This window comes from Phasianus colchicus, chromosome 11, assembly GCF_987193195.1.
Source record: "Phasianus colchicus chromosome 11, bPhaCol1.hap1.1, whole genome shotgun sequence".
NCBI lineage: Eukaryota > Metazoa > Chordata > Aves > Galliformes > Phasianidae > Phasianus > Phasianus colchicus.
Genome location: NC_143446.1, coordinates 1,892,085 through 1,908,719, shown reverse-complemented (window position 1 = coordinate 1,908,719; position 16,635 = coordinate 1,892,085). Strand labels below are relative to the sequence as shown.

Genomic DNA, 16,635 nt, shown 5'->3' with positions numbered 1-16,635 from the left:
GGAAGACAGGGTCCCCCTCCCGATAGCCGATAGCGTTCAGTGCCCAGGTTATATAAGGCTGTTTTTCCCGCCAATAAACGCCATTTGCCGTCCACCACATTGGTGTCAGCGAGCTGATGGACCGAGCGACCTGGGATTGGTCGCCGTGCCGTTCCCGAACCAGGTCGCCATGCCTACGATAGGCAACAAGTGGTGCCGAAACCCGGGATTGTCGCCTGGACAGGTGAACGGCGGCCGGAGCGGCAGGAGCAGCCCAGCGGGGAGGACGCTCCCGGACCAACAAGGAGGATGGAAGTCCTTGTGAAGGTCGTATCGCAGTTAGATAAGCAGTGGGGTATCGATTGTAAGCCCAGAGATTTTACTCTCGCTATTGCGAGGCTTTTGCGAATTGGGGTCATTGACCAGCCGGTGGATATTCTCCACCCCGAAGTGTGGGGTAAGCGCACTAAAGCGCTAACTGAGGAGACGATGTCCTCGGGCTGTGGGAGAAGCCTAGAGTCGTGGGGGAGAGTCGTGCGGGCCCTGCGCAGGGCCATGCGGGAGCGGGAGAGCTGGAGGGCGGCAGAGAGCCGTTTGTTGGCCACCCCGGGACTGGGAGTCGGGGCGGCCACGCGGACTTTGCACCCCTCTGACGATGACGATTACATGTCCTCTCAATCGAACCCCGACCCGCCCACGGAGGGACAGAAACGTGCTAAATCCTTCTGGGGTGGGTTAATCGAGGAGGCCAGGGCTGCCGCGGAGAAATCGGAGCCCGAGGAAATTTGGGCTCGACCGCCCCCCTATGCGCCCCAAGATGGCGCCGAGCCAGGAGAGGGAGGGCGGGGGGAAGATGCCCTTGGCGGGAACATCGAGGAGGTGTTAGATAAAGGCGGTGGGAGCGACCGGGAAGGTGAGGGGAGCGTGAGTGAAGGGTGGAAAGCCAATCAGAGCGGCCGTCTGAAGAAAAGCCGCTGTGGGGCGAACATCCCGCTGGGCAGAGGGCGGGACGAACCAAGAGGGAGGGAGCGGCCTGCCCGCAAGGGAGGCGGGCGGGGCCGGAGCCTAACAAAGAGGTACGAGAAACCGGAAGTGGCCGCTCAGTCGGGCTCTGACTCCGGATCAGACACTGGCTGCGGCGAGTGGTTCGCAATTGACTTAGAGGAGGAGGGAATGAATACGAACAGAGTTAAGAGCTGAAATATTCCCATCCAAATTAAAGAGAAACCGCGAGGGGGAGAAATCCCTCTTACAGACTGGATTAAAAAAAAAGATTGCATGTGCTGACTGGGCCCCATCAGCCACACTAGTGTTCCCAGTCCGGGTGATGGATGGGGGACAGAGGGTCCACTCGCTGATAAACCCTAGGGATATACAAGCAATTGTTAAGGCAGTTGCAGATAAAGGGCTTAACTCAGCTATGGTTTCCACCCTTATAGATGGTGTTTTTGGGGGAGACGATATGCTCCCATTTGACATAAAACAAACCTGTAGACTAATTTTTGATGGAGCAGGGATGATTGTTTTTAAACAAGAATGGGAAGATAACTGTGCAAGACAACTAGCTCAACTAACTGGGGCGGATACAACTACTTGTGCGGCCAGGGATGCTATTTGCACAGCCTCTAAAGTTATTGTTAAGCCATTGCCATGGTCCACCATAAGACAAAATGGAAGTGAGAGCTTTACACAATTTGTAAATTGCCTCCAGGCAGCAGTCGACTCCTCGACCCTGCCTGCGGAAGCGAAAGGCCCGGTTGCCACCAAGGCAGCCCACAAGAGTGCGCCGGCCACAGGCGGCGTGACCAGCCCGGCACGGTGGTGCTGCACAAGATCCGCCGCTGCCGGAAATCCATGGAGCTGCTGATCTGCAAGCTGCCCTTCCAGCGCCTGGTGTGCGAGATCACACAGGACTTCAAGACCGACCTGCGCTTCCAGAGCCCAGCCGTAGGTGAGCGAGGCCTACCTGGTGGGGCTCTTCGAGGCACCATCATGCCCGAGGACATCCAGCTCACCTGGCACATCCATGGGGAGTGCACCTGAGGCCACAGCCCATCCCCCTTTTTCTTCCGATTAACATCATGTTGGTAGAGCACCAACAACTGTTATAAGAATGTTCTTGTTCAGAGCACCTTATGTTTTCTATTCGAGTTTTCTATTGAAGATTGTTCTATTTGAGTTTTCTATTGAAGATTGTTCTATTTGAGTTTTCTATTGAAGATTGTTATATATTGTTATATTTTACCTAATTTAATTGTGCATAGGGAGGGGGGATATGTGGTAGTGAGGGTCTGCCGCCCGGAAGATATCGCGTTGTACGGGAAGACAGGGTCCCCCTCCCGATAGCCGATAGCGTTCAGTGCCCAGGTTATATAAGGCTGTTTTTCCCGCCAATAAACGCCATTTGCCGTCCACCACATTGGTGTCAGCGAGCCGATGGACCGAGCGACCTGGGATTGGTCGCCGTGCCGTTCCCGAACCAGGTCGCCACGCCTACGATAGGCAACACAGGACGGTCCTGTGGCCTCTGAAGCATGTAATTACTAAGATAAAATACAAGAACATCTGTTTGCTGGCTCTACAGGCTGCCCACAGGACTGTGCCCCATGCTACGCTCTCCCAGGCCTTGCCCAAAAGATTTTAATCATCCAGATGAGCTAGAGGAAATGCATTAGAATAAGGACTTTTACACTACATAAAAGCTTTTCAATATTACAACAAGAGCACCCAAAGAAAAGGATAAAATTCACCCCCTGTTCCAAAAGCAGCAAGTGGGTGCACTCAGTACTGCTGCAGCTTTCTGAAATCCCTTTTACCTTCAGTGATACGGGAGCCACAAAAACAACAACAAGAAACTCCATCACCCAACTGCAGCACCCACTGGACGCTGCTATTCTGAACTTTTCAGGACCTGCTCAGCAACCTCCTCTGCGACTTTTCCAGGATCCAGGAGGTCCACAGCTGGACTCCAAGTAACAAAGAGCAACGTATAAAGGGATTCAATTAAAGACATGGATCCTGCCACTCAGCAGCTTTCACAGAGAAAATAAAAGCAGAAGGGCGTCAATAAATCATGACATTTTACATTGAGGTTAACTATTAGATCTGTTGTTGCTCTAAGTAAGAAACCATCCATCACAGCATGTCACACCCAGCTCCCCAGCTGTCGTGCAGAATGCAGTGGATCACTTCTACAGCCGCTGCTGCCTTCAGCATCACTGAAACACCAAGGATCCTTCAGCAGACCTTATGAAAAATAGTGTTTTCTGCCCGCAGTTCACCATCCACTCATTTTGAAGCACTACCTGGAGCTAAAGTCCTCTCAGAACTCTTCCTGTTGGTTTCCTCTTCAAGAATAGCACTCATACAAAGCTGGGAGTGGAGAAACTAACAGCAGAAAGTGTCCTGAACAGGTCCCCTTAAGGGCACTTATTTTCCCTTCTTTTTCTGGGTGGCTGCTAACGGTATTTTCTCTGATGGAACTAACTCCAGGTGGCACTGAGCTACGGGGAACTCACAGCTGCCCCTGAGCCAATGAGCCCTTGGATGCAAAACACTTCCTAAACTCTTTGGCAAGGTATCAAACCTAGAAGACCTCAGCATCGCAAATGTCTGCGATGAAGTAGGCAGACACAGGATTTATGATCACTCATAAGCCAGCTTGTATAACTTCAAATAATTGCAGGGCTGAAGTAGAGGTGATGGCCTTGGATTGGGCTATGACTAAAATACATTTCAGCCCAGAAACCCAAGCTTTCCGCACTACTGAATTCCATACAGATGCACAGAAGAGATGACGGGAGCTCAGTGTGGCCCTCTGATTCTCATGTGGCACTTGTTCCAGGAATGAGAGCAGCACAAGGGCTGTCCAAGCACACTTCAGAACTACCACGGACCTGCTTCCAGTGTAGGGCCACAGAATTCCCATAGATTCGTAAAGAATCATAGAATAGAATAGGAATATTCTATTCTATATATAGGATATTCTATATGTAGGAAAGGATGAGCATTTAAAAAAACAATAGATCATTAAAAGAAAATAGATCATAAAAAGAAAGAAAATCCGTTTAAAAACATCCAAATTCTTCACCTCAGTTGGCTTAAGGATAAATGATTGGTTATAACCCACTTCTGCAGATGGGAAATAAGCCTTGACACAAACCTTTCACTGCGGGGGCCTGCAAGGGCCCATCTCAGCACGGAAGGGCAGCTGGTGCCTGCGCTGCTGCTCCTGATCTCTGCTCTCCCTTGTCTTTCCTCCTCTCACCACCAACATGCTATAAAACGAGCACACCACTCCTGCACTGACAGTTTTCAAACACGCTTTCAGCATCTTCCTTTGCGCTGCTTTGTGCTCTGCCACCTGCTCAGCTGCTGCTTATCCCCAGCAGTATGCAGGTCACACACCGAGCGTGCCAGGCGAGCCTGGGTCAGAGCAGCAGTTGGAAAAACCTGCTGCCAAAGATAAGGAGAAAAGAAAGCATTTGCTCTACCCTGCAGTTCAGTTTGCGATCTGGAAGAAACGCATCAAAATGCTTTTCTAAATTCCAGTGGCTTTGAGAAGTCTCTCACTAGGAGGCAAATCCCACGCTCACGGCTGAGGAACAGACCCTTCAGTTGTAAAGTCTGTGCCTGTGTTTTCGTGGAAAGCAGGGATCTCAGCACGTGCGTTAATTCCAGGCGCCAGAAGCTGCTGTGCACTGTATTTCAGCTCTGCTTCCTGATGGCACCTCGCTAAGACAAAGAGCTGTTTTGCTGCTGCTGGATCTGTTACCAACACGTGCTTCCCAGCTGAGGACTCTGGCTTTGACTGAAGGAAGCTGTGTGCCCGGGTCCTTTTGGGGGAAAGGTTGTCTTCTCTTAGAAAACCAACAGCAGGATCAAATGTGGGGTAACACTACTTGAAAAACAAAGGGCTCGTCAGAGCCTTGGCTGACATGGCAAGACTACAGAGGGCTTTTTCCCTGGGAAGAATTTTGCTCTACAAAGATGCTGTGTCACAACCTAACCTTCCTTAGCTGGACAAACATGGGACTGAAAACCGCAGAGCGCTCAGAAAGCCCAAGCTATGACGAGCAAACTCCGCTTCCAGGTTTCCCTATTACAGGTTTCTGCAAGCAGCAATCAGATCTCTACAGCACCCTGCTGAGCACGTGAACATGAAGCCCATTTCAGAGATACGGAAACAAACCCCAGGCTGGCACTGCGCCTGGACAGAAGGCAGGACAGCGCCTGGGAGCACTGCGTGAGCAGACATCCCGGACCAGGCTGTGGGACAGCAGCACAGGGACTGCCCGTACCTTGCAGATAAGGCAGCACAAACCTGAAGACAGAATGATAGCATTTGCACTGCAGTTTTGATAGCACAATGAAACTAATTAACGCTGATCATTAACAATCTTTGCGAGTGCGCAAAACAACTTCTTAAGCAGAGACAATAACCTTTTTAAGGGCCTACACAATCTGTCATCCAACATTCCACACTTTCCTTTGCTAAGCTGCTCTTTCTGCAATTAGTGTCAGCATCGTTAGAAGTCAAAATGAAAACGCTCCTCCGCAGGAAGTGCTCAGAGTAGACCCATTAAATACTTTTGTAGTGCTTGAAAGGGAAAAACATGGAGAATGAAACAGAGGAAAGAGAGTCTCAAATAGAACCTCATTTGTAAACCCCACTGCTCAGTGGATGTTTGCTGGCCTCATTTCAAAGCGCTTTGTACATCAGTTTCCCGCAGAGGTAAGGTGGGGTAGGAAGTTCACATCCCCACCCTTTAATTCGCCCAGGCAGAGTGGGATTTCCCCATTTTCCATGCCACATCCACACTACACATCTATTCTTTCTCCAATATTTTTGGCTATTAAGAAGTAAATTTAGCGGCTGATCTAATTTGTTTCAACTTCTAAGTACTAATGCCCAAGCAAACATATGTTGAACAGGATGGTTAAGAATAGTTAATGAGAGCTTAGTTACAGATTAGTAAATGAAAAGTGCAAGTGTGGCAGTTGCCATAGATCCTTGCAGCTCCTTGCTGGCACTGCGCCCAGCAGGGCTTAAAAAACAGGGCAGGGATTGACAGGAGAAAGGGAGAAAGGATTTGGATATTAGGTGTAAAACTTGCTGTAAAAATACAGTTCTGCATGTGGATCTTAATGCAGATTGCATGAGCAAGACAAAAGAATTCTGAATGCATTTACGTATGCTTTGTGCTGATAGGATTAATGCAAATATTACAGTAACACTATAAATTCACAACGAAGTGAATGCCTACAGGCAGCCCCACTTGGTAGCTGTGAACAGAACTGCGTTCTGCTCTAAATTTGTCAGCAAAGGAAACGGTGGGGAATCATTTCTTCACTTGTATCTACCACTGCCATTTCCATGTGGAAATAGGAACACCCATTATTTAAGGAACAGCCACAGTGCACATCATGCTCTCATCAAGGAAGATAGAAAGAACACAAAAGAGAGCTAATGGCCGTTATTAAGCCCTAATGTTAACAGAAACTAACTGTAATACTTCTTCCCCACGCCCCATGATTACAATATCCACCCCTGTAAACTCTTGCCTCATTTTCCTTCCCAGCCCTCATCTAGGAAGGAAAAGAAGCCCCAAGAACAGCACAGCTGAAGAGCTGCTATTGATTTCAGTCCATTAGTGGGCGGAAAGAACTAACTTTATAAAAGATTTTTGAGTCTGAAGACTCTTTTCTGGGTGATCTGACCCATACAGCACTTAGTGAAGAGGTTTTCCTTCTGTGCAATCTGAACCTCCCCAGAGCTGAATGTGGCTGCTTGGATCAGTACTGAGAAGGTGAGATTTTCCTCACATTCGCAAAATTTTTAAAAGAAGAAAAACAACTCTGCTGTTGGATATCAGGAAACGCTTCTTTACGGAAGGGCTGTTAAGCACTGCAATAGGCTCCCCAGGGAGCTGGTTGAGTCACCATCCCTGGATGTGTTTCAGAACCGTTTGGATGTGGTGCTCAGGGACATGATTTAGCGGAGGGCTGTTAGTTGAGGTAGGATGGTCAGGTTGTGGTTGGACTTGATGACCTTGAAGGTCTCTTCCAAGCTGAGCAGTTGTATGATTCTTGCTAACATGATTCTATGTTAGCAAGGGCCATCCTCTATGGATGTCATGGCCAACTTCAGATTAGCATCTCCAAAGAAAGCCTTGGGAAGATACTTCAAAGAAGAAAAAGAACAATGTAATCCCTCCTTTTGTCATTCCCACAAACTCCAACTATTTCAGCTGAAATCCCTCCCTCACCCTGCCACCCAAATCCATCTAAAAAAATCTGCACTTGGTGTATCAAGAAACAAGCACTCTTCACTAGCTCGAGTTGTGCGGCTCAGCAGCACCACACGCTGCAGGATCTCTCATGCAGAAATCCTCCACGTTGAATAATGAATCTTTCTTTTACTTCCGTGACTGTGATTGAGAACAGCTATAAAGCAGCTCAGATTTTTATGTGTTTATAAGTATTTGGGATAACATTTATACATCCTAATTCAAACCCTATAGTCCCTTCTAGTTTCAATCATCGTATTTCTTGCCATCCATGAACAGTTACACACCTGTTATTAAAGCTGATGACACACCAAACAAAGCAAAGCTACACCAAAGTGTAGCTATAAAACTTTTATGAGAAGCCATGATACAATACAGGATCTGCGCGGCTCATTAACAACCTGAGAATTAGCCTGACGATAGATGTCTGTTTTATCTAACAGTATTTGTGTGTAAAGCACTTGTACTGAGTTTTTAAAATTACACCGGTGTATAATGAGAACAACCTCTAAAGAAGGAGTGAATGAAATGCTGCTAAACAGGCACAAATGACAAAGACAAGGACTGAGAGGTCAGATGAGTTACAGCCACACGTCTGAGTCAAGAGGTTCCTTTTCTACAGCCAGTAGCACTGATCACATCTACCAGCTCATGTTCATTACTGACCATCACTGACTTCATGCAAAGTTAAAAGAACTTCAGAGGCTGCTTTCACATGGATAATTTCGCCTGAGTGAAAGAGATGAATTTCACTGTTATTTGTCACTGGCTCTCAGGGGGTCACGCACACCAGTTTTGCTTGCTTGCTTCAGGCAGCAGGCCAGCACTGGGTGTCTGAGGTTCATCTCACTAACTTCAAAATGAACAACGTGCACACAGCTTGTTTAAGTAAAAGTCACAGAATCACAGAATTGCCAGGGCTGGAAGGGACCTCAAGGATCATGAATCTCCAACCCCCTGCCACATGCAGGGCCACCAACCATCCCACCTCATGCTAGACCAGGCTGCCCAGGGCCCCATCCAATCTGGCCTTGAACACCTCCAGGGATGGGGCATCCACAGCCTCTCTGGGCAGCTGTTCCAGCACCTCACCACTCTCTCTGTAAAGAATTTCCCCCTGATGTCCAACCTAAATCTCCCTTCCCTCAACTTCAAACCATTTCCCCTTGTCCTGCAGTTATCCACCCTTTCAAAGAGTTGATTCCCCTCCTGTTTGTAGGCTCCCTTTAGGTACTGAAAGGCTGCAATGAGGTCACCCCGCAGCCTTCTTTTCTCCAGGCTGAACAAGCCCTGCTCCCTCAGCCTGTCCTCATAGGGGAGGTGCTCCAGTCCCCTGATCATCTTCGTGGCCCTCCTCTGGACCCTCTCCAGCAGCTCCCTGTCTTTCTTGTACTGGGGGCTCCAGACTTGGACGCAGTGCTGCAGATGGGGCCTCACAAGAGCAGAGTAGAGGGGAACAATCACCTCTCTGTCCCTGCTGGCCACCCCTCTTTTGATGGAGCCCAGGATCCCATTTGCCTTCCGAGCCGCAAGGGCACACTGCTGGCTCATGTTAAGTTTTTCATCTATCAAGACCCCCAGGTCCTTCTCCACAGGGCTGCTCTCAAGGACCTCTCCTTCCAGTCTGTAGGGATGCTTGGGATTCCTCCAGCCCAAGTGCAAAACTCTGCACTTTGCCGTGTTGAACCTCATCAGGTTCACCTGGGCCCACCTTTCTAGCCTCTCAAGGTCCCTCTGAATGGCATCCCGTCCTTCAACCGTGTCAACCACACCACTCAGCTTGGTGTCGTCAGCAAACTTGCTGAGGGTGCACTCAATTCGTCATCGATGTCATTGATAAAGATGTTAAAGAGCACCGGTCCCAAGACAGACCCCTGGGGGAAGCCACTCATTACCAGCCTCCACCTGGTCATAGAGCCATTGATGACCAAAAGTCAGAACCCACCTTCCTTATAATGATGGGGGAAATGGTTATTCGGGATAGGCAGAGCTATTCCAAGTAGCCTGTAGCTTCTCATTTTACCAAGCAAAAATAACTGTCAAAAAGGTAAAACTGTGCATTCATTGTTCTCTTCTTTCTCTATAATCTTCCCCAAGCAGCTTAGCACCACTGTTATACACGGGACCTGAAACACACTCTTACACAATTCCCAGCAGGAGGCTCTTCCTCCCCTCAGCAGGACAGCACACCTACAGCAAACAAAATCATTCTGGCCCAACACCTCTCATTCCCCCAACCCACACTTGCTGATAGAGCTCATCTGCCAGGCACTATGGCACAGGACACTGTCCTCTTTAGCAAAATAAAAATTATCTGTGCAGTTTGTCAGCCTGCAGGCTTCGACACTGCCTTTCTGGATTAAAGATCTGTGCTTCTCTTAATATACACATCATTCTCTCATTTCCTTATCCACCTGTTACATGTGCAGTAGTTCAGAGTTTGGTCACCCTCAGCAACAGCTAGAGACACTGCCGTGTTATCAACACTCTCTGTTTTTCTCCTAAAGCCAGAAGAGAGCACCAGGTGCCAAGAAGGAAAACTCAACTCGGTCCCAGTGGAAACGGTGACACGCTTTAATTTTACTGGGGGGGATGCGGGGCTGAAGGGCCCTGGGAAGGACTCCCAGATCCCAGCGCCGCAGCGGGAGCAAGCGCACACAGTGCAGTCGAGGCCTCCTTCCAGACCTAAAGTGCCCAGGGACAGCGATGGCTGCGGGGCTGTGGGCAAGCCCAGGGCAAGGAGAGGGGTTCTGGGAGGAGCCGGGCAGAACGGGGTGACATCACCGCCACCTCACAATGGGCCTCGTCCCCCTGAAGGCAGAGCTGGAACAGCAGGCGCATTTGCCGCTGTTCCCTCTTGTGCTTCAAGATGGAGCAGAGACCCCCGAGCCAACCCCGAGAGGCATGGCCAGAGATACCGAGGGCACCCCGCACCGCCGTGGCCCAGCAGGGGCCCTACGAGGTGTGCGAGGTGCAGCCCCTGCGGGGGCCGTCGGGCTCAGCTGAGGATCTCACTCCCTCCGTCGTGCCACCGCAGGAGGAGGATCCCCTGAGCTGCATCCGCGCCTGCTGCACGCGCAGACCCCAGGTAGCGGGCACTCTGTGCTTCCCCGGCTGCCCCTGCCCGGCCGTGCCCCGAGGCTGCCGGGCTCCCCTGATGCCGGCACCTGTAACTCCCCTCCCTGTCTCAGGCACAGGCACAGAAGCTCAGCTTCCTGGCCTGCGTCCGCACCGCCTGCACTGCCGCCCTCAAGGACAGCGAGGCTCACGAGCACCTGAGTGCCTGCGCCTCGGAGGTGGCGCAGTGCATTGAGGTAAGGGCAGCACCGCAGGGCCGGGCGCTGGGCACAGCCGCCGCTTCCCACTGCGGGGTCGCTGGGGAGCCCCGGGAGCCGGGATGGGCTGCCCGGGCTGCGCACACCAAGCAGGGCAGCTGCACCGCCCCATCCCATCCCATCCCATCCCATCCCATCCCATCCCGCTCCGCCCTCAGGCGCTGCTGCAGGAGGAGCCCGCCGAGTGCCTGGACGTGGAGCTGCGGCAGCAGGCCATGAGCGCCATCGCCGCCATGAGGTACCGCCCCAGCCCAGCTTTGGCCAACGTGGTGGCACTGGTCCTGGCCAGGGGCCCTGAGCACAGCATCACGCCTCTGCCCTCTCGCCCCTTGCAGCAGAGCATGGCTGCTCCCAGAGGAGAAGCACGGTCTCCTGCACACCTGCATCAGCAGCGTCCTCCACCTGCCTGGCCATGAGGACGACACGGACTGGGACGCCGCATCCTGCATGGAGGTGCGCACGAGCTGAGCCCTGGCAATGCTTCCTGGACACCACCACCCGGGCTGCCCCTCTGCTGCCAGCAGGACGCAGCAGGACGGCCGCCCTGACCCCTGTCCTCCTTGCAGACCATGGAAGCCCTGCACCGCCTGCTGCAGGAGCTGGTGGGCAGCGCCGGCACCACTGTCCTCATGGAGCTGCAGAACATCTTGGAGGTCTGGCTGTGGCAAGGCTGGGATTTGCGGGGACGGTTCAAGGCCGTGAAGGGGGATCCACGCCAGGTCCCCCCACGGCCTGCGGCGGGCAGGTGCTGCTGGCCCGAGGCCGGCCCTTGTGGGGTCAGAGGGATGGGTGGGGAGCAGGGGGAAGGCGGCGGGGCTGCAGCAGGACAGGGACGCAAACACCCACCCCCACTGCAGCTGGGGAGCGAGCGCAAGGACGAGAGCCCCGTGCTGGGGGCCAACCGGCAGCTTTTCCCCCCACAGCTCCTGCTGCCCTTCACCGTGTGCCAGCTGGCGGCCGTGGAGGAGAGGGCCGTGGCGTGCATTGGCAGGCTGCTCGCCTTCACCAACACCTGCTCCTTGCCAGAGGTAGGGAGCCCTGCGGCGCACAGCTCCGGGGACCACGTCCGGGCTCCCCAGCCGGAGCCCACCTGTCTCACCTGTCTGCAGGCTTGCACAGAGCCTGGGCTGGGTCCTGCTGCCCCGCTCAGCCCTGCATCTCTGCTGCCTCTCTCCCCAGCTGTGCTACTGCTTCACGGGAACCGCCGTCTTCCAGCACAGGTGCCAGGAGAACCAACGCTTCCCTGTGCTGGGGAAGCTGGCCGGGCACCTCATCCTCTCCTGCACCTCCACGCATGAGAGGACCAGAGACGAGGCGATGAAGGCTGTCCATCAGCTTTTCACCTTCATCACCACCTCAAGTGAGAGCAGTTGCTTTGGGCTAGGTCCCTCAGACCTCCAGGTGCCCAGGCCCCTCACTCACATTGTGTGCGCTCCTCTCCAGGACTGTCGCTGGAGCCCAAGGAGCCCAAGGTGCCACAGGTCTGGGAGAGGCAGCTAGCTTTGCTCCACCACGAGGCTTCCCCCGAGAACAGAGCCGTTGCTATCTTTCAGGTACAAAGAGCAAACCCTGAGCCCACAGGAGAACCCAGGCCTGCAGAGAAATAGTGCAGGCTCTTTCCCCGAGCAGCCCTGCTGCCCGTATGGCCCTCACACTCCGCATCCTCGGCGTCACTAAGCCCAGCCCCTGCTCCCAGCTCTCCTGAGGCACCGACCCGGCCGAGCGGCCATGCAGGGGATGACTCATCCCTCCTCTCCTTCTTCCCACAGAGCCTTCTGAAATACCTGCTCTACCCAGAAACGGTGAATGTCTTACTCACAGCCATCGAGAGCATGACAGCACCCGGCCTCCACAGCACCGACCTGGCTGCCCACATGGTGCACGTGCTCACAGCAAAGGCTCGCTTCCCTCCACGGCAGGTGGGAACCTGCTGCTGCCACAGCTCCAGCCCTCGGGGCTCTGCCCCATCCCTGGCACCGTCACGGCGCTTGGCCGACAGGCAGCAGCGGGGACGGCAGCAGGGCCCCGCTCCGGTGCCACCCCATTCTCACGTGTGTCCCCCTGCAGGTGCGAAAGATCGTGAAGACCATCCACAACAGCCTGCCTTCCATCACAGACGAGGCAGCTCTCAAGAGCCTGGGCAGGGCCCTGCTCGTGCTCACCAGCAGATTCCCCAAGGAGACGGTTAGCAGCCTGCTGGTCTGCTCCCCCACCTGCTCCAGGTACCACAGCCCTCAGGCGCCTCTCCCTTCCCTTCCCCAGCCCACGGCTCTCAGCCGGGCGAGGGCAGCCACGCTGACAGCCCTGGGGACCTGCAGGGTTGCTCTCACCATGTGGAGGGAAATGCTCTCGGAGCCCCCGGCCGTGGAGAAGGTGCTGCAGGAGCTGCTCCGAGTGCTGATAAGCCATTCTCAGCCGCACCCGTCACCGTTCATCAAGGACTGGCCACGTGCCCTTGCCCTGGCCGTGAGTTCCTCACTCGCCCAGCTGAGCCCGAGTCCCCGCTCCCCTCCCCTGTCCACCCCCAAGACGTCTTCCTGCCCTGGCATCCATCCATACACCTGCCTCCCCCTCCCTTTCTCCATCCCTACACCTGTATGGATGGGATGCAAAGCTGGGGGACTGGGCAACAATCGTATCCGGGTGCTTTCTGCAGGCAGCAAGGCTCCTTCCGGAGATACTGCAGCTGCCTCTGGTCCTGAAGGAAGCCCAGGCCATCTTCCCCCAGCTCTTCCTGGCCCTCCTCCTGCAAGTGTCCTTCACCACCAAGCTGACACAGCAGGAGGTGGAGATCTTCTGGGAGCAGCCCCAGCTCACTCCCATCAGGTGCCACATCCCCGTCCCCCCGCTGCACCCAGGGCCCCGGTGCTGGGGCTCCCGATGTGACTCGCACCCTTCTCCACCTGCAGGTGCGCGGTGCAGGCCTTGAAGGTGCTGCTCTGCAGCGTGGGCCTCCAGAGGCAGGTGGAGGCCATCCAGGAGCAGGGTGGCTGGGACGCGCTCCTCAGCACCCTCACCCACCTCCAGGGCGTGCAGGTGGTGGCCAGGTGGGAACTCCTTCCTCGCGCTGCCAGGGGGGCCCCAGCTCTCCGACAAAGTGCTGCCACAGCACCACAGCCTGTGGCCCCTGCAGCACTGGCAAGAGGGCTGCACAGCCACAGCTGCGTCCCCCCGGCTCGGGGCTCACGGTGCCTTCTTATCCCTGCCAGGGTCATGAGGGAGCTGCCCGCTGCTCTGCGTGACCCCATCTTCCACCAGCTGGTTGAGCTGCTCAGCACCAGCTTCTACTCCTGGGAGATGGTGGCCATGGTCTTCCTCATTGAGGTGAGCAACAGCTGCAGAAGCAGCCAACTTGAGGCTGCAAGGCCACTGCTGGCACGAGCCCTGCTGCCTCCCTCGGGGCCAGGCGTGGCTGTGCCCTGCTGCCCTTCCCCAAGCGGATTCTTGGATCCAGCACTCAGAGCCACCTGTGTTGCAGATGCTGGAGAGGATGGACCTCACCACAGAGCTGCACCGCATCCTGAAGCTCTTCCCCACCTATCTGCAGAGCCAGAGCGTGGGCATGCAGCAGCTGGTGCTCAGGGGCATCCTGCAGCTCAGCAACAGGCAGGACACGGTGAGCAGGGGCCACCAGGAAAGCTGCAGGTTGGGCTGGGCCTGCCACGGGGCTGAAGCAGGGCCACCTGCAGCCCAGCACCTCTGCAGGCAGCCAGGAGCTGGTGCTCTCTGCCTGCATCCCATCGCTGCCTGCTATCCTCGGGGCTGGCACCGGAGCGGTTTTGACCTCACTGTGCTTGCAGCTGTACCTAAAGGGAGGGGTGTTCTTCCCGCAGGCAGGGTCAATGATCATCTTCCTGCCGTGCATCATGGAGCAGCTGCAGGACGCGGACAGCGACATCCGTGCCATAGCCCTACCGATACTCAGCACCCTGCTGCGACTCCTGGATGGGGCAAAGATCAGCCTCAGGGCTCTGGAGCTGGCCAGCAAGCTCCCACCGCTCTTTCATGATGTAAGGATGGTAGGGAGCCCAGCACACTAGCGATGTGTGCCCATGCCTGCTGCCCCCTGTGTCACAGCACACCAGGGGGCTTCCTGGCCGGTCTGCGCTTCCAGGCGCTGCGTGGCCCTGGGCAGACGTTCTGCAGGGCAGAGCTTGCACGCTTTGGAGCAGATCTGGGGCCACCCACAAGATCTGCCTGCAGCCTCCCAGCTCAGAGATTCTGCCCCAATTCATTGGCGCTGATGGCCCTGCTTGCCATGGACGTGGAGCTGCTGACACTGATGTCCTTCCTTCCTTCCTTCCTTCCTTCCTCCTTTGCAGAAGTCCAGCACTGTGCGGCAGCTCTCCATCGACCTCTTCCTGGAAACACTGAACTCTGTGGAGGGCCATGAGAAGAGGATGATGAAGAAGGAGGTGTGCAGGAACCTGGTCCTGCTGTACCTGCACCTGCACGACGAGGAAGACAGCGTGGCCAAGGTGGGGATTGCGTTCACTTGGGGGAGGGCCATGCTGCTCCCGCCGTGCCCCCAAACACCAAGAGCATGGCAGCCCATGGCAGCATCAGCCCCCGCTGCTGCATGCTCCCTGTGGAGGAGCTCCAGGGGACGCGGGCTCTGCTGCTGCTTGGGCTGCGGTGCCATCTCAGCTGTTTGGCAGGCCTCCCAGAAAGCCCTCCTCGGTGCCGCACGGTTCCTGCGCTGGAGGCAGCTGGAGCACCTGGTGCAGACGGCGCAGTTCTGGCAGATCGGCGAGTGCCTGGTACGCACATCCCCACAGCCCAGCACAGGGTCGGCACCACCCTGCGCTGACCCCGCGCTCTTCCCTCTCCAGCTGGCCAAGAGGAGGAGGAGGAGCGCAGCACAGGACTACCTGGGCCACAGCCTGCTCTACCTACGGAGCCCGCAGGAGCCCCTGCGCCGGGAGGCCGTGAGGTTCATCGGTGAGCCACCAGACTGAGCTTCCCCTGTCCCCGGCCCTCCGCGTGGCACCCAGGGAGCAGCTGGGGTCGCTGACGGGGCCGTGTGTTCCTAGGGCTCTTAGGGCGGCACGTGAGGGAGCAGCAGCAGGCCGAGAGAGAGTGCATCTACCAAGGTGAGCCGGGCAGTGGGATGTCGGGGCCGCCGGCGGGCGCCGTGCCTGCCCCCTGCTCCCTCCTGCCGGAGGGGAGAGCTGGGCGCCCTGCGCCTACGCGCCTGTCAGCGAGCCTCTGTTCCTCTGCTCTCTCAGGCCTTCAGGGAGCGCAGCAAGACCCCAGCCCATCTGTCTCCTCGCTGGCCCTTCAGATGCTCAAGATCCTGCAGGAAACCAGGCCACGTCCACCACGAGGAAACTTGGGGCAGCTCCTCTCCAGGCTCCGCAGCGCGTGGAGGAGGTGGCGCTCCTCCCGGGCAGACAGCTGAGCGCCCTGCAAAGCTCCCGGCATCTCCTCCTGCCCGCTGCTCAGCTCTGCTCCTCGGGCACATCCCTTCCCCGCTGCCGTGCCGCTCCTCACCCAGCGCCGCCACCTCCTTCAGCACCAGGGCCTGTCTTCTCTCTGTGGGAAATGGGAAAACACCCAGGAGGTCAGCATTGCCCTGACAGGAACGGGACGTGCAGCGCTCCCTGCGCTGCCACACGCTTTCGGCCACTGCCAGCAAGCACCAGCTGCTTTTCTTTCCAGCGTGTGTCAAAGGGACCAACCCATATGTGCTCATCAGTTCACCTTCCATCTGAAGCACTGGATTCCACAACCCTAACAATTGCTTGTTGTTTCTTAAATCCTACCTGTTTTTGGCAAAATCCAACTGAGCATCACAAGGAGCCTCTGCAAGGCAGAAAGGAACTGATGAGCTGCAGAAGCAGGCATGAAGGATGGGAAAACATCTGGTAATGAGAAATGTTGTGGAGCGTATGGACCACAGATACATGCCTGATACACTACTGCCACATTTCCACATGGCTTCTAATAACATTCATCACCACTGAAACTTCTTCAAAAGGTCATCTGTCACAAAGACACAAATCCAACTGGTGAAATGCTCAAATAAGAAC

The 16,635-nt window shown here is 55.2% G+C and overlaps 1 protein-coding gene across 1 annotated transcript; it reads left to right on the top strand.

Moving 5' to 3' along the window:
- The first annotated feature begins 534 nt into the window (after positions 1–534).
- Positions 535–16,004, top strand: LOC149916365 (maestro heat-like repeat-containing protein family member 7). Its single transcript, XM_090148527.1, has 24 exons — positions 535–892; positions 1,691–1,926; positions 9,776–10,003; positions 10,138–10,356; positions 10,460–10,582; positions 10,762–10,841; positions 10,939–11,056; positions 11,170–11,256; positions 11,527–11,631; positions 11,783–11,963; positions 12,047–12,156; positions 12,373–12,522; positions 12,671–12,825; positions 12,922–13,069; positions 13,260–13,429; positions 13,513–13,650; positions 13,813–13,927; positions 14,082–14,219; positions 14,437–14,613; positions 14,926–15,081; positions 15,262–15,363; positions 15,436–15,544; positions 15,637–15,696; positions 15,832–16,004. The coding sequence occupies exons 1-24, from the start codon at positions 535–537 to the stop codon at positions 16,002–16,004; spliced, it is 3,636 nt and encodes a 1,211-aa protein (XP_090004653.1).
- Positions 16,005–16,635: the final 631 nt, after the last annotated feature.

Bases quoted from the DNA above. Each gene is read 5' to 3' on its own strand.
- LOC149916365 (XM_090148527.1), top strand. From the start codon at position 535: ATGCGGGAGCGGGAGAGCTGGAGGGCGGCAGAGAGCCGTTTGTTGGCC. The intron at 1,927-9,775 runs GTAGGTGAGCGA...TTTCTCCTAAAG, and splicing joins TGCGCTTCCAGAGCCCAGCC to CCAGAAGAGAGCACCAGGTG. The intron at 14,220-14,436 runs GTGAGCAGGGGC...TTCTTCCCGCAG, and splicing joins TCAGCAACAGGCAGGACACG to GCAGGGTCAATGATCATCTT.